The 22,838-nt window shown below is 32.5% G+C and overlaps 1 protein-coding gene across 1 annotated transcript in view; it reads left to right on the forward strand.

The window, feature by feature from the left end:
• Positions 1–22,489, forward strand: part of LOC129800050 (uncharacterized) — a 464,496-nt gene extending 442,007 nt beyond the window's left edge. Inside the window, exons 16-19 of the mRNA XM_055844411.1 lie at positions 15,472–15,624; positions 15,698–15,817; positions 21,254–21,360; positions 21,432–22,489. Coding sequence (XP_055700386.1) covers positions 15,472–15,624; positions 15,698–15,817; positions 21,254–21,360; positions 21,432–21,995 — 944 coding nt within the window. The 3' untranslated portion in view covers positions 21,996–22,489. The remainder of the gene's footprint in view (positions 1–15,471; positions 15,625–15,697; positions 15,818–21,253; positions 21,361–21,431) is intronic.
• Positions 22,490–22,838: the final 349 nt, after the last annotated feature.

A 22,838-nucleotide genomic window follows, 5' to 3' on the forward strand; every position in this document is an offset into this window, starting at 1 on the left:
TGAAAAAAATTTATTAATTGACAAGATTTCTCAGAGTATATTCGTCCAATGTCAATAAAGTAAATATTTCCTGTTAGCTGATGAGGTAAACTCGTACTTGAACGGCAGAGTTTTTATATTAATTACAGCTTATTCTACAAGACAAATCGTGGTGTAATATATGACGAAAATTGTACATTTTTGTTAAAATTCTGACAAAAATCCAAATTTAATTTTTAAAAAATGTATCATCACGTGTTGAACTCATCAGCTAACAGGAAATATTTAGATTTTTTATTTGTAATAAATCTTGTCCACGGAAAAGCATATTACAGTAGACTCTCAGTCTACTGTACTACTCTCAGCTTGATTATGATTTTCAAATGAAGCAAATATGCTCAAATTTGCCATGGTTTGTCTCAGTTCTGATAATTTTTTTTGCATTATTAAGAAGTTTTCATGAAATTTACCACAAATATGAGTATGTAAACTCAATATGTGTATGCAGATGAATAAAAAATCGTTGCATTTCAAAAATTTTGTCGCCCGAATTTCTCTCTAATTTGGGTGACCTTTTGGTCCCAGATGCCTGAATTTGAGAGAGTCTACTGTAGGTGTGACTCCTTCTAATCACACCTATTTCAAAATGAGTCTCTGAAAATCAGGTCTCAACGGCTGAATTTTAAAGCTTTTTAAATAAAAATATTTTAAAATATACTTTAAATATTATACTTTTACATTCTTAAGAATTTGAATTAAAATAAAAATTTATTATGTTGAAAAAAATTAGAGAAAATATAGTATTTTCCAATCTTTTTAACGCACGTAATCTCTTAACCCCTCGTCTGACGTAGAGTAATGGGGTAACCGTAAAGTAACCGGGAAGATCTGAGTAGTTAGCCCTAATTAAGTATTATATTTTGCCACGTACATCAGTGATGGACTATTGTGACTGTCAATCGCACCTCATGATTTCGGTTCCGAATAATCGGTAGAAACTACAAGAACAGTGATATATGTTTTATTTAATCAGTGTTAATGATTTAACACTTTAGATAATCAAAATCTATTATACAAAAAAAATGTCACCCAGAAAATACAAACGAAAGAAATAAAAACACGTTTTTTTGAACTGTAATTTGTTTTTTTTTTATCAGTACATATAAACGCACCGAGGCATATTTATTATTATTAATAAAATACACGAAATCACTGAGAATCTTTGTATGAATATTAAAAAATAGATTAAATCTCTTGGAAAACATTTCATCTTGTCAGTGACATACGTGAAACACGACCGGCAATATAATTTACATTGATGCAATTGTCACCGCTACAAGCACAAAACAGCGTGCTTCACGTATATTTTCTCAGGAGGATTTTCGGTATTTGCTATGGGAGTGTCTTAACCGTTTAAGAACGCAAGGGTCAAAAATCAGAGGTCAGAAAAATCACTTTTATGACTTTTTAGAGCAAAGCATACCTTTACACGGCCGTAGGACAAAATTTCAATTTTGGGTCACCGATAACCCAATCGTCCTTAAAGGGTTAAAAGCAAGATGTGAAAGATAGACGTAATTCAGATTTTGAGTAACTCTTACGCGGTCAGACGGGCTGGATTTCTAACCTAGAACCTCAGAATGTTGACTTGGCAGGAAGCCTAAGAGTATACTGTATACTCAGCTCTTCGTTATCAAACGCTACGATATCCGGACGACAGCTGTCAAACACGAGTGACATTCAAAAAATCCCCCTATGGTTTTAATCTGTCATTTTCACTTTAAATACCCCGGCTAAAGGAGAATTCAATCCTTGGAGATGTTGTGAATGGCACGCCAAACGTTAATCTTATGAAATGATTATATTAATGTAATTTACTTTGGACGTGAATGTTATGTTTATATTATTTAGTATCATTAATAGAGTAAATGTGGACTATTTTAATAAAGAAATGTGTGAATAAGAAATGTTCCAATCTTTTCCCCAAAATTTAAATGGCTAAATGGTCACTGTGACGTTGGCACTTCGTCATGGAACTTAAATCAACTTTGATTTCTGTCAAACTAGTAAAATTTTAATCATTCTATTGACTTAGGACCAAAGACATTCTGACGACATCTTCATAACCTTGCAGACTGCTTCTACTCATATGGTGCCACTTGGGTATATCCTATTTATTCTTTTTATAAATTGATAGTGACTATCTAATTAACTTAAAAAAAAATCTAAAATCATTCTTGTATGAGTTAACCTAACCCTCGTTTATCTTATGTAAAGAAATTAATAAATTCTTCAGAAATCTGTTCTAAATTGTACAAAACAGAATTTTAAATATTTCTTTGACCTATGAATTTGAAAAGTTAAGGAAAGTTAATTTAAGGGGTCATTGAAAACGGAAAGTCAATATCCCAAATCATTTACCCTTTAGATTTATCGCAAACAAGCGGAAAAACCGACAAACTTGTGAAGCAACATTTTCAAAAATTTTAAATATGAAAAAAATCACGTCAAATTTTACCTTTGCCTGTGGAGGGTGTCGGATAAAAATATCACAAAATCAATAGGTTGTATTAACTGTCTGTTTAAGTTAGAGCAATTATCAATTCTTAAAAAAATCTCTTTTGAGAAGCAGCAAATGACCAATTATTATGAAAGTTTATCAATTTGGGAAAGTATTCAATTTTTCAAAAAGCAAAAGACACTGCTCAAAGGAACTCAAGGCTTATGTCTCTAAAGAATAAATTCATGATACGAAGAGCCATAGAGTTGATCTCTGTGAATTTAGTCTGACATGAAGGTTCATTGTGAATTCTCTTTCTGGGAATTCCGTTGAGAATCCAAAGTATGTGGAATAATGTGAAATTCTTGGAAAAATTTTTGATGGGCGGAGTGAAAAGGTGTGAGTGACAAAAAGAGGACATGTGTGTGTGTGGGAGGGAAAATGGTGCTTGTTAGAAGTGAATCAGGAAATAATGTTGACAGAGTATAATTTTATTTGTACTCGATAATGAATGACTCGATGTTCCTATATTTTTTACTCTTCCACCCATTTTCCCCATATTGAAGACTTTTCCACATTGCCTTCTGTTGCTCGGAATGTAAATGGAGAAAAGGAAGCAATTGTATAATTCGTTGGATTTTAGATAAATTTAATTAATAAATAATAATGCGTTATAGGGTGTGAACATTGAAGTACTTCGGATGATAAGGCTAAACTGTTGTAGGTAATTTATTAAGGGTTTAAAATAAGACTATTCATTAGCACTTTAGATCACATTTGATTCGGTCTTCGGTCAGTATCAGATATTTCTAAATATTTTAGTTAAGGAAAAGTAACCAAGCTCCGTACATCCCCCAAAAAATCCAGAAAAGCTCAAAATCACATGAAGAATAACGAGTTTAAAATTTCTCAAAAAGACAGAAAGTTTCTATATCCAATAAGTGCTCTGATGCTACCGTGGGAGTAGCTATGACAAGGATATTGACGTCCGGAATTTTAACGTTTCCGGCTTTTAGTTTTTGGAATTTTGACTGCCGAAATTTTAGGATTCGGAATTTAGCATTTGGGATTTCAGCATTCGAAATTATGGCGTTTCTGGTTTTGACTTTCGGGATTTTAACGTTCAGAATTTTGGATTTCGAAATTTTGCCTTTCTGAATCTTGGTTAGCTGAGATTCTTTACAATCTCAATTTTGGGATTTCTGCTTTCGGGATATTAACTTTCGTATATTTTGCTTCCGGGATTTTAGCAGACGGGATTTTGACTTTCGGATTTTTAGCGTTTCTGGATTTTGGCTTTTACGGTTTTGGTTTTTGTTATTTCAACTTCGGGAATTTGACTTTCGGGAATTTGGCTTTCAGAATTTTGCCTTTCTGGATCTTGGTTTTTGGGATTTTACAGTTCGGGATTGTGGCTTCCGGGATTTTAGCGTTCAAGATTTAAACTTTCAGGATTTTAGCAGTCGGGATTTTGACTTTCGGATTTTTAGGGTTTCTGGATTTTGGCTTTCGGGATTTTGGTTTTTGTGATTTCAACTTTCGGGAATTTGATTTTCGGGGTTTTAGCTTTCGGAATTTTGCCTTTCTAGATCTTGGTTTTGGGGTTTTACCTTTCGAGATTTTGGCTTCCAGGCTTTTAATTTTCGTGAATTTGACTTCCGGGATTTCAACATTCAGGATTTAAACTTTCAGGATTTTAGCAGTCGGGATTTTGATTTTCAGATTTTTAGCTTTTCAAGATTTTAAATTTCGAGATTTTGGATTTCGTGATTTCAACTTTCGGGCATTTGGCTTTCAGAATTTGCCGTCTCTCCATCTTGCTATTAGGATCTTACCGTTCAGGATTTCGGCTTTGGAGGATTTTAATTTTCGAGAATTTGGCTTTCGGAATTTTAGCGTTCAAGATTTAAACTTTCAGGGATTTAGCAGTCGGGATTTTGGCTTTCAGATTTTGGCTTTTGTGGATTTTGGATTTCGAGATTTTAGTTTTCGAGGTATCAACTTTCTGGAATTTGACTTTCGAGAATTTGGCTTTCAGAATTTGCTCTGACCTAATAGCAAAATATTTCTAAAATAAGAGTAGAAGGAATCAATTTAATTGTGTAGTATAATCTAAATATATTTTTTCTCATTTTTCCTAAGAACAACAGCATCTCATAATTGCTTGAAAATGTCGAGTAAAATCTCGTTGGAACTGCAAATAATTTTTAAGAACTAGGCGTAGCTTAATAATCCTAAACTTACGATTTTAGAGGGTTTAAAGCTTTATTCTTAGCAGTTGCTTAATTCAAATTGAAATCCATTGTATTGAACTTTAGAACTTGAGCACTCTGCAAAGTTCTCTTTATTCCGGTGTTATTTTATTCTAAATGCGAGTGGGTTGAAGCTGAGGAAAAAGCACACAGAAGATGTAAAAACAAGAGGATATTCATGTATTGTCTAAAGGTGTATGGGCGTACAAAAAAAAAGATCTTTCATACCGGCAAAGATTCTGTTCCTGAATCTATGTGCTGATGACGAGATGGATGGGAAATCCTACTTGAATGACAAAACTTTTCCACCTCTTGTCATTTGTTTAAATAAACTTTAAATTTCTCTGGCCAATTCCTGTTCACTCTCCCTATCGCTCTATATACCTTTTTGCCATAGAGATAATCTGCTTTTTTTCTCAACTGGGTTTTCCTGCGTCATTTTACCTTCATTGAAAGATTTTTCCTGAGCTTTTTTCCTTCCTCAAATAATCCCTCCTTCACCCATATACCGCACCTTTGGAAATATAGTTTGAATTGAAAGACTCATTTGTATTGTGCCTTGTCATAATTTTCCCTTCGTCCCCATCACCTCCGAACAATTCTCAACAAAGAAAACTTTTCTGTTCTAACAAATCCATTCTATGACTTTTGATTTCTTATATGCAAGTTCGGCCTCTGAAGAACACTAAAAATCATATCTTTTATGCTCAATATTTCATAAAGAAGCTTTCTCTGAACTGATCTTAATCGTGTAAAGTGCATCCTTCAGCGATAGTGAACTTTCTCCCCATTTTAGAACAAATATTTTTCAATAATGCTCTATGTGAGAGTTCCCGAAAGCAAAAGAGCAGGAGAACAAAAGCATCTTTTCACTTGGTTCATTTCTTGCGTAACACAATTTTCACTGGTACAATATTCCCTCCGAGAAGAGTCATGAAGATGATATAGAACGGTTGGGAAAAATTGATAAAATGTTTGCTGCATTTTCTCATCATACCCCAAAGATTTTCCCAGCACAAATACTTCCTTCCTATTCTTTTGCACAAGACACAAATGAAAGACGATGACGACAGTTCCCCAGGAAACCATCTATTCTGGGATACACTCTCAAAAATTATTAAGCAATCCTCCAGGAGATTCCTCATAGAGATTACGGGTCTTTCAATTACATGGCTTTTGAAGTGGATGCAGAGATAATCTGGTAATTTTTATTACCAAAACACTTGCTGGAATTTTCACGAGTTAGAGATTTTCCAAAAGAATGTTATCTTTCCCTTGAAAAATAAATTTATCTAAACTTTAAAAGGTATCTATCTAACAAATTAATTTGTTGTGATTAGACATTTAAATTTTTTATTTAAGTTTTTGGGAATTAACTCAACGAGCACCAAATGGTAACCGATTCCAATTCAGCTGAAAATATTATATAGGCATAGGGGAAAGTGGCCTGCCTTTGAATGCGGCAGCCTTTGAATGCTTCAATTTTTCTCTTATTTCCCAAAGGCAAAATTCCATTTTGTTAATCGACGTTAATAGAAAATAGTTAATAGTATTAACCAGGGGGTAACATTAGCTCTGAAAAATGCGACCAGTTTTAGTGTAAATTTTTCCTGTTTTCGTACACATTTCACGAAATATCTTCAAAACTACGTAGGTTGCCAAGTTGGGGTTTTTGGTTGTCTCTTCGTTATTAAATTGTCTTTTATTTTATATTAGTATTTTTTGCTAATTCATTCTACAATGACAGAAAACAGCTAATAAACTCAAAAGTTTTTTCGGCGCGCTAGAAACATATGGGAAACATAGGAAATGCCATGCCCTTGGTATTAACTATAGTTCACAAAATAGAATTTTTGCTTTGAGAAAAAAAAAGAAAAATTGAAACACTCAAAGGCTGCCGCATTCAAAGGCAGACCACTTTCCCCTATTTATTTTCAACTCAAAACTGACCTTAAAACAACATTCGCGAAGCAGTGCCATTTCCATTTGTTTGGTTATCACTTTTGTTCGAGAACTGCTAATAAGTCAGCATAATTTTGCTGATCTATTTAGCAAAAATATTCTGAAAATTTTGCTTTTTTTCAGTTAACTGTGCTCGCTGAAAAGGTGTAATTTTCTTTAATTTTCCTCACTCAGAATAAAACAATAAGAGCTCTAAAACATTAAAATAATAAAAACACTTTTAGAAAAATTACAATTTTTTGTCAATAATTTCTAAACACATTAAACAAAAAAATTGCCTATCATCTGTATTATTCAAACAAAAAGGAAAAACTAAAAGAAAATTTTAGCCTTGTGCAGAACAGTCTCTTTTATTTAATTCTTGTCAATTTTTAAGATGTTAGCCCCACCAAGAAAAAAATATTCCTAAAATTGTTCGAAAGTGTTTGTGAATTCTTGCTGGAGACTTACAAAATGCTCGTAAATCGTATAACTCACTAAAAAGTTTGTACTTTTTCTCACAAAGATTGTTCGTAACATGAACACTTGACGTGCATTTTTTGTTCTTTTACAAACATTTGTTCATATGCGACACACAAAAAAATGTTCATAAAATTTTGTCATTTGTTCGTGAGGTTTTGTCAAAAAAACAAAAATGTATGAACAATTTAGAGTCGTACTGTATGATTAAGATACTAAATTACTAATGCAACAATCGTTTGCACCAATCTTTTAGAAATTAACATATTTAGGAAAACACTACACTCTGCACTAATAATGACATATGGGGAGTGGGGCACCTTTTAATGTGGGATTTAGCATTTGGGATTTCAGCATTCCAGATTAGGGGAAAGTGGGGCAACTTTGAAAGTGGGGTACCTTTGAAATTGGGATTTTTCACCTATTTTTAAATAAAATTGAGCCTTATCGTGATATAATTTAGCTTCTCAACCTGTTTGTGCATCTAAATTATATCACGATAAGGCTCAATTTTATTTGAAAATAGGTGAAAAATCCCAATTTCAAAGGTGCCCCACTTTCAAAGGTGCCCCACTTCCCCCTATGGCGTTTCTGGTTTTGACTTTCGGGATTTTAACGTTCAGAATTTTGGCTTTCGATATTTTGGCTTTTGGGCTTTCACAGTTCAAGAATTTGGCTTTCAAAATTTTGCTTTTCTGGACCTTGATTAGTTGAGATTTTTTACAATCTCAATTTTGGGATTTCGGCTTTCGGGATTTTAACTTTCGTGTATTTGACTTCCGGGATTTTAGCGTTCAGGATTTAAACTTACAGGATTTTAGGAGACGGGATTTTAACTTTCAGATTTTTAGCGTTACTGGATTTTGGCTTTCGAGATTTTGGCTTTCGGGATTTTGGTTTTTGTTATTTCAACTTTCGGGAATTTGGCTTTCAGAATTTGCCTTTCTGGATCTTGGTTCTAGGACTTTACCGTTCGTAATTTATCTTCTTAATCTGTTTGCGCACCTAAATAAAATCATGATAAGGCTCAATTTTATTTAAAATTAGGTGAAAATCCTAATTTAAATGCTGCCCCACATTCGAAGATGCCCCACTTTCCCTATTCAGATAAACATTTTTATTTTCAATAGGACGAAACCTGTAAAATTCGTTTAAAAATAAATCTAAATCTAAAGTCGAAAATAATTTTTATGATTTTAATTCAAATTGCCTGGTTTTTTAGGTAGGGGAAAGCGCGCTATCTTCGAACGATTCATGCTTCGCACAAATCATTTTTTCCAATGTGTTATAAATGAATTTGGCCCATTATAATATTATATTTTAATAGGTAGTCCAATACCTCAAATTTTCAGAAAATAGCTATTTGTGAAATCCATAAGGAAAATAGAGAAAAAAATTAATTGTCCGAAGCTTGAGTCGTCTGAAGGTAGCGTGCTTTCCCCTAATAAGGCTTATGAATTCAAAATTAAAAACCAACTGCAGCGCTATTTGCGGGAAAAACTTAGCTGACAGTGCCCTCGTGTGGAGAAAAAGTTACCAGAATTGGTAAATTCTTTTCAAATTTATTGTTTACATTTCAAACAACATTTTTTTTTTTTCAAAATAAAGTATTCAATTAAAAAGAGTCCAATAATAAAATACTGAAAGTAGTACCGAAAACGTTGCATTACTCTTTCTTGACCTCAAAACTTTAATAAAAATTGAGGTTAAATGTTTATTTTTGATTTCAGGAATTAAAAAATAAGTACACTGTTCTTAAGCTTGGCAAAAAATATATTTCTAAATAACGCAGTTAGGAGAAACGGAGCTACATTGAAAACTACAGCCACATTGAAAAAGAAACTATAGTCAAGTGTGCTAATCCGGGCGCTTCACTATCTGGATCGTTTATGACGAATGCCGAACACACAATAACTTTTGTTTAGTAAACATGAGCTCTCCGATATTTCGCTGATTGGAACAAAAATTCTAGACAAAAATTCATGCTAGAAGGGAGACTTATTGATTTTCTCTTATATTTGACAGCTGTCACTTAAATATCAGAGAGCCGAATACGAAAGGCTCTATGTAATTTTTTTTTCAAATTTTTCGTCTCATGTAAGGAGAAATAAACCACAAAAATTATTTAGATTTACGTAATTTCTTTCCATTTTCCCGTAAATTTATTTTACTAGAAATAAGGATTTTTTAAGAAATATTTAAAAAAAAAAAAAGAAGCACAACCGGTTAATTCAGATCACCAGAAGTCCAAAATCGAACAAAAAGGTACAAATTTAGGACCGTAGCGTTGATTTCATGAAAGATAAGAATTTTGGTAATAAAAATTTAGCTAATAGCAAAATTTCTGATCAATTTGACATGAATTACTTTAAGAATTTTATTTTCAAATTCATAAATTATTTTTAAAATTCATTTGTTTTGAAAAATGTGTGATAAGAGCAAAGATAAGCAGTTTGTTAATAAGTTCTTAAGCTTGGCAAAAAATATATTCCTAAATAACGCAGTTAGGAGAAGCGAGGCTACAATGAAAACAGCCACATTGAAAAAAACTAAGCTTCAACGTAATATAGTTTAAATATAAAAAACGACCATAGATCTAAATTGAATTATGGCTAAGTCCAGTTTCCATTATAAATATACAAAAAATAGCCTTTTTAAAGTAGCCCCAGCTCAAAGTAGCCCCCCATTCCCCTTTTCTACAAAGTCAAAATTTGTTTTAAGAACATTATTGTCAATTTACTTAGTAGGAGGAAGTGGGGCTACATTGATCTGAGGTTATATCAATGCATGATATTTTTTCGCATACTTCTAAGGGAAGCTAGACCTTACCATAATTTAGTTTAACATAATTTTTCACAATTGTTTTGTAGAGCTAAATTTATATTACGTTGAAGCTCAGTTTTCTTTTTAAAATACGCAAAAAGTATTGTACATCAATGTAGTGTAGCCCTAGTTAAATGCAGTCTCTCTTCCTGCTATTCCAAAGAAATTCATTAACATCTAAATATTCTTCAATAAATATTATACATTGTGGAAAAACAATGGAAATCTAAAAATCGAAATTGAAAAGAAAAGAAAAGAAATTGAAAAGAAAACGTAAAATAAAACTAAATTTTCAATATTTGCAATTAGCCTAGACACATACCATAGTACTCATTTAAAAAGACGACCTGGAAGTAAATTTTAGGATTTAAAAAAAAAATAGCACTTTGAATATAGATGATTCTTGTTGATAAAGCTAAAAAAAATTGCAGAAAAAGCACTGAAAGGGACGAATATCTTAAAACGTAGAAAACAGAGATCTAGTGCGTGTCTTGGCTCACTGTTTTGAATTTTGCGGTCAATTTATCGTACCTTTTTCATTTAAATGTTACCTATTTATAATGTGATTTTATATTTGCAATAAGCAATTTTATGGAAAATTTACTTGGTTAAATTGCTTTTGATCCTTAAGAAAACATAGAAAAACATAGAGAAACATAGAAAACCAGCAAGAAATCTAAATCAAAATAGGCCTTTTTATTTGAATTTGAAAAATATTGCAAAATAGAGCACAACAGGATTAAGAATCCTGCCTACAATGTAACTTTACAGAACGAATTTTATTGCTTGTTTTCTATGTTAATTTTTCGCACCTCAAAGCATCGCAGGAAATTTTCCACATAAAAACTCTTTCAAGTCCCAACCGCACAGAAAAAAAGTGTTATTTGAAAGAAAAACCCATAAAAGAATTATAATTTCCCATTTTCATCATTTTTTATTAATTTAATTAGCAAAATGAGCTTTTCTAAGGGCAATATTTGTCAGATTAACTGGTTAATTAATTGTCAAACAACATTGAATGGGCCATTAAAAAAAATAAGGCATACACGATTTGCATTTGCAGTCATTAAAATTTATTTATAAAACTGAGGTAGAGATGCTATCTAACTAATTATACTTTTTTTCCTGGTACTATAAGGAAGGAAAAAAAATCTAATGTGGAGGAAAAATCTCAGGAGAACAAAACACTCTCTTCCAGAGTAGAGTAATTGAATTTTATTTTCTAATTTTCACGAGGGGAACATTCTTTTGATATAAAAAAAGGCACAAACTCTGCAAAAGAACTGGAAAATTTTTATGCACAAGATATATTCTGTGGTTGAGTTTAAGTAAATTACGAGGATTAAAGCTTTTGGGGGCGTGGAAGAGAGATTTAAGATAGACAATTGAGATGATGTTCTTGTACACCGTGCAAAATGATTTACAGTGTATTCCATTGTTAGGAAATCCACCTCAACAGACTTTTATCTGGTCTTTCAATGTGTATTATATGTGAATTTTCATCTCTCACTGCTCTTTTTCCCTTCATAAAATATTTCCACGTGGGGGATTGTTTGGTGAGGGATGGCAGGTTCTCAGTGGGTTGAGCTTTTTGGGTTTTACAATTTTCTCCATGACGGAAAATATGGAAAATCTTCTCATCACTTAGTTCCTGACGGCAAAAACATTGATATGAACTTTGGTACAGATGCAGAAGATCTGTTGTTGTTTACAATTTTAAATTAGACATTTGCTTAAAATGTCAGATGGGTGACTTTAATTTAAAAATTGTAACGTATTCTACCAAATGTCCTTTCTATTGTTTAATAATTATTGAATTATTAATTTTAATAAATGTAACCCTATTTCCGACACTGGTTAACTTTCAAAATTTCGAATTTGAAATTTAACCCTTTAAAGACGAGACACTTTTTACGGACTGAAAATCAACAATAAAAATTAAAATGAGTAACATAATCAATAATAAGTCTTACATCTAACCTTGGAAAGTCCAATAGAGTCTAATTCGGTGTATTTTGTGCTTCTATGAACGATAGGGACAAAAATAGCCCAAACATTTAAGTATTTTTTCTGACAATACCAATGAATACTATTTTTCGCTTTAATGAAAATTATTACGTATGAGTATTGTTGTTTTCATTGCCAAAAGGGTTTTGATTAAAAAAATTGGAAGTATAAAAAATAAATAAAATCAATTATGAATTTGAGAATTTAAAAATTCGCCATTTTTTAGCTTAAATATTTACTACATAGCAAATAGCTAGAGACTTGCAAAAAATATTCTAGATTCCTTCAACCTTCTACTTTACAATTACGTACAGACATAGAAAAAAAATAACTTTAGATAGTCAGGAAAAATTATATTCTTTATGGGACACCGGTGTTCAAATCGTCCTTAAAGGGTTAACAATATTAACAGCTGTCGAATAATATAGATAATTATAAAAAGTTGATGAGTTTTGACTACTGAAAACAAATTAAAGTGACATACAAATTTAAAATTCATAATGGCTGCGGCACACCTTTCAAATCAGGAAAATTTCATGAAATCGAAATTCGAAGTCCTTTCTTCCTCAGGCGCTTGGCATATGTCTATCGCATTTTTTCGCACTCTTCTTATTCTTTTAAACATCACAACACATACAATTTATCTCAGTCGAATTTGGAGTGCAAAAGAATGAGGTAGACATATGCAAAACGCGTGAGAAAGAAAAGAATGTGAATTTTGATTTCTGGAAATTTTTCTGATATAAAAGTTCCGGAACCATAAAGATCAAAAATAAGGTAACAAACAAATTAGCAGTAATGCCTCCGGCACACATTTTACATCAAGAAAATTTCATGAAGTCAAAATTCACGACCTTTTATTTCTCAAACATTTTGTATACATCCATCACACTTTTTCTTGCTCTTCTTCTTCTTTTGAACATCACAACAAATTCAATTCAGTTTGAATTTTCAGTCTAAAAGCATAAAATAGACTAATAAAAACGTTTGAAAAAGGTTTGGGATATGGATTTCGACTTAATTTTTTTTATCTAAAAGATAAGACGAATGTTTAAAAAAAATTGGTCAGTTAAAAACTAAATCCTATTAACAAACAAAGTTAGTCAGTAGAGCCGCCAGCACACCTTTTAGGTCTGGAAAATTTCATGTAATCAAAATTAACGTCCCTTTCTTTCTGAAATGTTTTACATAATATCTATCTAAATTTTTTGCACTCAAAATTCGATAGAACTAAATTTACTTTGGTATGATATTCAAAACAAGAAGAAAAGTTCGAATGAATGAGGTAAATATACAAATTCAAAACGTTTGAGAAAAAGAAAGATGTGAATTTCGTTTATACAAAATTTTCCTGATATAAATGGTGTGTCACGGTAATATCACACTAGGATTTTCACATTTTAATTTTAAATTTAATTGAGCAAATTGAGCATTATAAGATTTCTAGAATTTTTTTAAAAATTCTCGCAGTCAGGACACATTTTGCAAGAAATTTGCTCAATTTTAAATAGTGCCGTGAAATTTTTGATTGTGAATGACTCCGAAAAATGTGTGATAGTACTTAAAATGTCTTATAAGTCACTTATCTGTTATTCAGAAGGATCCCCAAAGCCAGGGAAAAAGATTTGTAGGCAAGGGGCTCATGCAGCGACTCTCATACAGTCTGATTGAAAATCTGTATGAAGTCGTCCCAACTCCCAACTAAGATTTCTTAACACAACAATTTCCTTCGAATGGCTTTGGAGGAACTTAATGAATTACACCGATACTTAAGCTTCACTTCATACAAGTTTATCACTAAAACAATGTACTTATTATATATTTTCGCCACAAATAATATTATTTACGAGTAAATAAATATAATTAGAACAATTTTCTTCAAAAGACTACTTATTTAACTGCAATAAAATTGAAATTATTGAGCAATTTTAACATTTGAATTTGCTGAATTCATATTTATTTGAGTAACCACATTTATGCTATTTTAACATAATTAAACAGGTTTTTCTGGACCAAGTATTAGTTTTTATTAATAAAAAAAAATTGGAAGATGTATCAAATCAATTCAATTGGTTTTTAATGCAAAATAACACATATAAACACTTCATCTGAAAATTAAATTAAATTTACAAATTGAAAAAATCTTAGTGTGAATAATCAAAATCAAATTTGATCAGTAAAATCTTAAAGCCCGTAAAATATCTAAATCTAAATGATAAGATCTTAATAGGTTTAATAATTAACAGCCACTGAAAACCTTTTTATTTTCCCTAAATTTAGTACCGATTAAATTTGATTTTCTGCTGACCAAATTTGATCCTTTACCGCTCATTTGACAGTGTCAAAACATAATTGGCCTGTGTTTTATAGTAATTTTTTCCTTTTGTATTTGTTAACACCATCAGAAACACAAGAATGTCACAGCAAAAACGTCATTAAAACGTTAAATTGACTTAAGTCATATTCGAAATGATTCAATTTTAAAATTTTCGATCAGTCGAGTAAAACACTGATGGATAGAGATTTACTAGTAATACAATTCTTATTTCTGCTGGAATTAGCACTGGAAATAATAATCAGAATTTTATTGTTGATAAAAAAAAGTTTTCGAAAAAAAATCTAATATATTGTCAGATTGACATAATATAGAGCTTTAAATTTGATATTTTTAAATATTTTTTTTAAATTTATTTTATTTTTTAAATTTAAATATGGGATTTTTAACCGTTTGAGTAAAGTTATGCTCATAGTATTATATGTTAAATAAATATCTAATTTTCACAATAATTAAGATCGCAAATCGAATAGTTATTAACAAAGAAGAGTTTGTATAGAACATGACGTTAATTTTGACATTTCAGATGGAAAGCGGCGAATAGGTTTTGAATTTAAAATATCCAACTGCTTAATAAACACATCATTTTCTTTAAATTACAATTTTTCGCCTGGCGTTGCATAACATTGTTTTTCTAACGCTTCTAGGACAATCTAAAACATTGTCAGAAACGTCAGATTGACGTAGGATTCAAATTTAAATTTCTAACGTTCCCAAAATGCATTACCATGATATTCTTTGTAATTTAAATATACTTTTCCTCTTCTTAAAAGCGTAAACATAGATTTTATTGTTATTACTGACTTTATTAAGACTTACTAAAAATCTATTTGGCATTACCTTAAACGTCAGATTGATGTTAGATTTGAATTTGAATTTTCAACTGTTCGAGAATACGTTAAGCTGCTATAATTAAAATCCATTTATCGTGCCATCTATTTAATTCCAGACACACCCACTCACCCTCTTTAACATTATTCCTGAACTAGTGTGTAAAATCTGCTTTTGCCCCACTCTCTCTCTCTCTCAAATTGCCTGACCACCATAATCCAGATGGAGCACGGTACAATGTGCAGTGATCCCTCAAACATGAACGCTGAAGTCATTCACTCACCCCGTCTAATGAGGTCTTTTCACTCCATCCCCCTTTGCAGATGGCTCCGGAGGATTGTCGGTGCTACCCGTGGCTGCGCTGCTGACGGGCGCCCTGTTCACCATTGGCATCGGTGTCCTGCTGGTGGTTGTGCTGACAGTGCGAAAGCGCAGGGAGCCATCAACGGTGTGCGATGGGAAGGAGAAGCACTTGGGTGAGTATTGCCGCATCGGATGCATGACCAAAAGAAGGTTGGGACGGTTGAATGAGGTGTGGACTCATTGCAGGCATGGATAACACTGTGACGACACCACTGGAGATGGGAGTTGGTCAACAGAGATTTGTTGTGGCTTACACGCTCAAGCAGGGTGTGGAGAAGCAACCGGATATCCTCAGTGCACAGAAAGGTGAAAAGCACTTCCGTGTCTTTTGATGCCCACCATTTTCCTCTTTCCTCAACATCCCACTTTCCCAATTATCCCCCATAGGTGTGTACATGAAAATTCCCAGTCAATATCCCACCCACAGTTCCACTTCTAAGTTGACCTCTTGGACAGCAATTGGATGTGGTACTGTGGCTCTTTGGTGATTATACTCAAGACGACAGAAAATATAGTTTCCTGTCTTATTAAATTCGAAAACCCTCTTAAGATCGGTATTTCCTCTTAAACTTTTATGAGAGGTCTTTAATAATTTAATTGGATGATAAACTAATGCTCTCTAAAATACGAATTGATATACCTCCCACATATAAATTATTGATAAGCCCCAAACTTCGACAAGAATTCATTTAATAATACCTTGAGTTGATTGGAAAACTTAATTTTCTAATGTACATAATCCTGAATATTTAAATGTATTCCATCGAGTTAGTGAACAACTAAACCGATTTTTTGAAACTTAAACCTTGTTTTTTTTTTGGGTAAAAAGTAAATATCTTACAAGAATATTTTGGTGGATAGAAAAGTACAGGGGCATGACATTTTCTATGTTTCCCATATGTTTCTAGCGAGCCGAAAAAACTTTTGAGTTTATTAGCTGTTTTCTGTCATTGTAGAATGAATTAGCAAAAAATATAAATGCAAAATAAAAGCCAATTTAGTAACGAAAAGGCAACCGAAAACCCCAAATTGGCAACGTACGTAGTTTTGGAGATATCTCGTGAAATGTGTACGCAAATAGAGAAAAATTTACACTAAAATCGGTCGCATTTTTCAGAGCTAATGTTACCCCCCTGGACAAGTTAGTTTTCTAAATATTTAGTCGTAAACCTCGCCCTAAAATTTATATAGACCACGCCCCTATGATCAATTAAAGTCATTGATTTTGTTTTTCACTAGTTTACAACAAATTTCTGAGATACACCACAAACTAACAAAAGAACTTCACCTACCAAAAATTAACCACGCCCCTTTTAGGCATAATATGATTGAATTAAATAAAAATAACAAATTTATACTAAATTAACTCCCCTTACTCAAGAGTTTGCTGTCTAAAAGATTACTAAAAGAGCTGAGAAAAAGATTTGGTTTTGTTATTGGTATCATTGGCCATTTATTCTCAAGTTACAGCTATTAAAATCAATCAACCTAAGTTTCTTTTTTTTTTAAATAGAAAAGTCTGAGATTCGTTTTATGATTAAACATTATTATTTACTTAAGAAAACGATAACCCAAATCAAAGCCAGATAATTATTAATCGGTCTCTTCACCGTTAATTAGGATCATACAGATTTTGTTTTCGGACTTTTATTGAAGCAAAAATTGCGCTGAATGATTTGGACGCCAAAAAGATGTTAATATTTCAGGAAACTTTGAATCAAAACCGAAAAACCAAAAAAAAATCAAAATTGCACGAAATTGGGTATGAACTGGTCCTTCAGTCGCCATATTCGTAAAACCAGAACTCAAGGGAGTTTTAATCAAAGTGGCTCACCGAATAACGATTTTTCTCAAATGACGAACTAAAATCTGAAATTATGGCCTATTTTGGAGAGTTTTCGAAAGTCTTCTTTTTGGACGGGATAAAAAAGTTGGGTAATCATTGAAAGCACTAATATCGATGTTTAAAGAACGTATCTTGACAAATAGATTTGAATTTGATCAAATTCTTTTTCTTACTTAGTCTAACCCTTTAAGGACGATTAGGTCACCGGTGACCCAAAAACAAAATTTTACTTACGGCCTCTAAAGTTATGTCTTGCTCTGAAAAGTCAGAAAAGAATTATTTTTTCTAACCCCAAATTTTTGACCCTCTCGTCCTTAAAGGGCTAAGGTCTTATTGATCGACGTATTAGGTGTCTTCAAATTATTGATCTACACTGTACGAATATCGAGTAAGTAGGGAAGCCATTGTTACTCTCGGTAGCCCCACTAATAGAGGCATCTCGGGTTCACGAGAAATCAGAAATTATACGGGCTTCAGACCACATCTTTTCAAGAAAACGAACATTGAAAATCGTCACTTTATTAAGTTTCTTTGTAAGAATTATTTGAATGATGAAAATTAACTCAATGGTAAAGAAAAAATGCTTTTTGGAAAGTACAAGGACCTAACTTAATTAACCCTAAACGTTTAAGAGTGACTCCAGAGTATAATCACAAAAAAAGCATTTACAGAGACAATAAAGGTTATATTAATTTAAAAGTGCTATAGTGTCCTCAGTAATAGTCTTACTAACAGTTTTTGAAGGTTTAAACTAATTTTGATTCTTCGATTACAAAAATCATTTTAGTACTTTTTCTTGCGTATTTAAAAGTTAGACTTTAGAGGGTTAATACTAAACCTACCAAGACCGGTCAAGTTGACCGGTTTGAAGTCTTTTTAAATCAACATATATTTCAACACAATGTCACTATCAAACTTTATGAATTTCTTAAGAAATATACATGTTATATATTTTTCAGTGTTTAAATTTTAATTTTTTCCTCTTTTCCAAGAAAAATTTGTTGAGTATCCTACCTACCGCAGTCTATCATTTGACCGCACGCTAGGAAAAACGACCAAAAACGGTCGATATGTTTATTATTTAAAATAAAAAAAGTGTGACAATAAAATGAGTCATTTTACCCAAAATATACTTGGGACTAGAAGATACTCGCTTGCATTTTCCATAACCTGAAATAAAGCCAAACTTACTAATGCTATGTTATACTGAATTTTCAAGGCCAAAACAATTTCTTGAAAAGGACTTGAAAAAGATTTTGCAGCACGAGAAGGGTTTTAATAAGATAAATTTTGTACAAAATAAAATTTCTTAGGAAAAACTGTCGACCGTTTAAGAAAGAGTTTCCTAGAAATCTTTTAATATTACCTTTTATAAACACATTATATTAATATTCCTGATTTCTAAGAAGAATAAAAATACCCTGGTCCTCAGTAGGAAAGGAACACTTAAGCAGGAAGCATATCGGTCAACATGTGACGTAGGTACGAGTAAATAATGATTCAATCGCGAAAATGGGGCAACTAATTAAACAACTCCAAAATAAATTTATATAAAAAAATAATAATAACAAAAATTACTCGCACGATATTCAATATTAAATACACTTTAAATAGATATTTTAAAGGATTTTATGGAAGATTTTGACCAATTTTTCTTTGGAAGAAAAGAAAATGTTATATCAGAAGAACTTTTAGGGAATTCCAAAGCTTTCCAAACATGCCAAAAATAGTCAAAATCGGTTTAGCATTTTATGGCAAAAAGCAAATGGTCAGTAAAAAGTCAAAAGTGGTCAGCAGAAAATCAAATTTGATCAGCAAATAATTCGAAATAATCAGCAAAAAATTTTCAATTTTTTCAGTAAAAAGTAAAATTTTGTCAATAAAAAGTTAAATTTGGTCAGTAAAAACTTCGAATTGATCAGTAGATATATTCGAGTTGATCAGTACAAAATTAAAAATTAATCAGCAAAAAATTAAAAATGGTCAGTAAAAAGAAAATATGGTCAGTAAAAAATTAAAAATGAGCAGTAAAAATATTCGAGTTGATCAGCAAAATATTAAAAATGAGCAGCAAAAAAAAATTTAAAAAAAACAGTAAAAAATTAAAAATGAGCAGTAAAAAATAAAAAGTGGTAAGCAAAAAATTAAAAATGATCAGTAGAAATATTCGTATTGATCAGTGAATATTAAAAAGTGATCAGCAAAAAATTAAAAGATGTCAGTAAAAAATTAAAAGTGGTCAGTAAAAAATAAAAACTGGTCAGTAAAAAATTAAAAGTGAACAGTAAAAAATTAAATGTGGTCAGTAAAAAATAAAAATTGGTCAGTAAAAAAAATTGCAGAAAAAAGCTTCTATATATAGTAAGGTGTGGTAACTGGATCGTTTTCCGAAGAGTGATACTTAAACGTTTGTTTTTGGACTGATGAAATTGTTTTTTACTTCTTCTAAATCCATAGAATTATTCATTGTTTCATTCAGAAACATAATATAAAAAAATATCAAAAATATTAAAGAAAATTTATAAAATAATGATAATACTGAAATAAGTCAGCATGCACTAACTGGGTCGCCTTTTCGCTAATTCACTTTTAATTGAACCTTTGGATTTAAAATACTTTTTCCACAAGGAAAAAACAATAAATGTTTTCAATCAACCACCTGTCATTAGCAAAAATATCACTGCTAGAAAATTTTTAGTGAAGAACCCAGCTGGCACAAGATTGAAGTGAGTCGATGAGTCGATTACACTCACTAATTTATTGGATAAAAATATTATTTTTGCTTTTTCTCAAACTTCAATAGTTATATTATTTTACTGTAGTGAGTATATTACGGAAATAAAAATAAAAATATTATTTTAAGTGGATTAGTCATAAACGATCCATTAAGCGAAGCGCCCGGATTAGCACACTTGACTATAAGAGTCTAAAGAGATTTTTATTAAATTAGTTTTCATCAATTTCTCGAGACTTTCTTCAAGGAAAAGTCTTCCTGGTTGCCTTCAGCAAATTTTCAGCTTACGAAATATTCTGATAACAAATTTAGAATATTTACGTACGTGAATTTGTTCTTAAATCCTTTTTTCTAAGATTGAGAAATTACTTTTAAAACTTTTTTTAATCAAAAATATCAAATTTCAATATCCTTGTCGACATCTTTAAGGATATACAGAATTGATTTACCATACGACTTTCAATAAATAATGTAACTATTACCCTTTTTAAAATCACTTACGTTTCATTGCTATTCTGAATTTTAATTGATAATAATGAAGAGGAAAAGCTGGAGAATTTCCCAGAAAGCTCGTGAAAATTCGAATCCTAAAGTGGAACCACGAAAGGATTATCGCGCTGAGGCAATTTACAGCCATAATTGAAGTGTGAGTGCCTCTTGTGGTGCTGTGTGGCCAAATAAATCTTCTTTAATTGCCCCCCTCGCACCTCAGCCCCATGTCAACGCGTCGCTGTACCAGAAACCTGGGGAACTGGGGCACTTTCCCGGTAAATATCAAACTTAACTCAAGGGTGAAAACACGCGTCCCGCACTTTTGCGTACACACAATTTCCCCAAGGTCTGCGTCAATTTCAATTGAGCTCTCATTAATGATTTAGAAAGGCGAGATACTTGGTATTTTATCAAGTGGTTTTAGCAGAGAGCAAAACATGAATTGAATTTTGCTATAACCACCTTTTTTTGCCTGTTTCAGCAGGAGACAAATCTGCCTCGAGAAATGGGGATTTTTTTTTCGGAAAATTGGGTTGATGAAATTTTAAAGGAGATCCCCCAGAAAAAAAAATAAAAGTTCTGCAGAAACCTTCTGGGAATTTTGATAAATCCTTTAATGTTTAGGGGGACAAAAATGCGACTAACTCACGTTCAATTTCGTATCTCTCAGGGACATCAGACAGCACCGTGAGAGACTCGAGTTTACTTGGGTCACCGGCTGCAATTCGTCCCGAGGGGCTCTTCATGAAGCACAAGGATGGCAATCATCTCAATTACGTAAATATCTCTTGATGGCATTCCGACGTGTGGCTGGGTTTTCACTGCCCACAATTTCTTTCAATCCACAGATATCACCCACGTACTCGTGCCAAGATTTCGAGCAGAAGCCACCGAATCACCAAGGAACTGCCCAGCGGGACAATCTCGTGAACTATGCCACACTGAGACCTGCAACCTACGGTAGTAGCAGTTCCTCCACAATGGACTACACCATCCAACAACCACCACTCTACACATCCATCAATGATTCCGGAGGAGGGAATGTCCAGTACTCCTCCAGCACGCAGAATGGCCTTCTTCCCATCAATACCTCATCCACGATGAGTCAGAACGCCACAGATGAACCCTCCCGCCCAGACTATCTTCACTTCGAGCGCTCATCCCTCGAATACCAGAGGATCTACAGTGAATCTGAAGATCCGGACAAATTGGTGGCCAACAGCAAAACCCTCCAGAACACCGGGCAGGACTTCCGGCATGCGGAATTTCCAGCCACGGAAATGTCCACGAGCGTGGGAAATCATTTGGCAGGAAAGATGCCACGTGTCAACTCTTCCTCACTGCCTAAAAATCGCAATACGAGGAATCATATCATAACAGACACACTTCCAGGACCAGAAAGTTGCGTCTAAGGACCAACACATTCTAAATTCTTCATAGGATAGAGAGTTAAAGTGGTCAAGAATAATGCAGAATTGTGATGAAAAATACGCTTTTTAAAAGATTTTTTTCGCAGTGTAAAAACGCATCAATCATCAATTATCGTACGGAATATAATTTACTCGTAAATTGCAACGTCTGTTTCTAAATTGGGTATCTAATAATTGTATTCCAATACATTCAGGAGGTAATATCAAATAATAAATCTTGTTCTAAAAATATAAAATATTTTTAGTACAAGTAACATAGGAAATTCTTGATCTTTTTTTTTATTTTACTGAAAAGTAACAGTTACGAAATGGTCCTCCTCCTCAAATCGAAAATAAAAAAGGGTATTTTTTCTCCTGGACATTTTTTTAGTACATGACTGTTCTAATGTGCTTCTACACAGTCGATTTTTCTTTGCGTTGTTCCTATTACAACTGTTTGGTGGTTCTGGAACACAATAAACACAAAGGAAAGTCAATTATGCAAAAGCACATAATAAGAGCCCTGTACTAAAAATAATGTATATAAAACAATAATAATAATAATGCTGGCACAACATTCCATAGAGGAACTTAGGCCTTCCCGCAAGGGGATTTCTAGACACGCATTATTATTTTTTTTTATACGGGATGAGATTGTCAGTCCCATGCCCCGTGGAATCAAGTGCAGTGAAGCTCACTGGATGCAATCCGAACACCTTTAACGCCAGAAAAATTCCTGGTGACCTAAAGGGGATTCGAACCCGGGACACTTGCATCACAGAGCGAGTTCTCTACCACTTGACCCATTGAGTGCCCCTATATAAAAAAAAAGATTTCCCCTTTTAA

Source organism: Phlebotomus papatasi, chromosome 1 (assembly GCF_024763615.1).
Source record: "Phlebotomus papatasi isolate M1 chromosome 1, Ppap_2.1, whole genome shotgun sequence".
Taxonomy (NCBI): Eukaryota; Metazoa; Arthropoda; class Insecta; order Diptera; family Psychodidae; genus Phlebotomus; species Phlebotomus papatasi.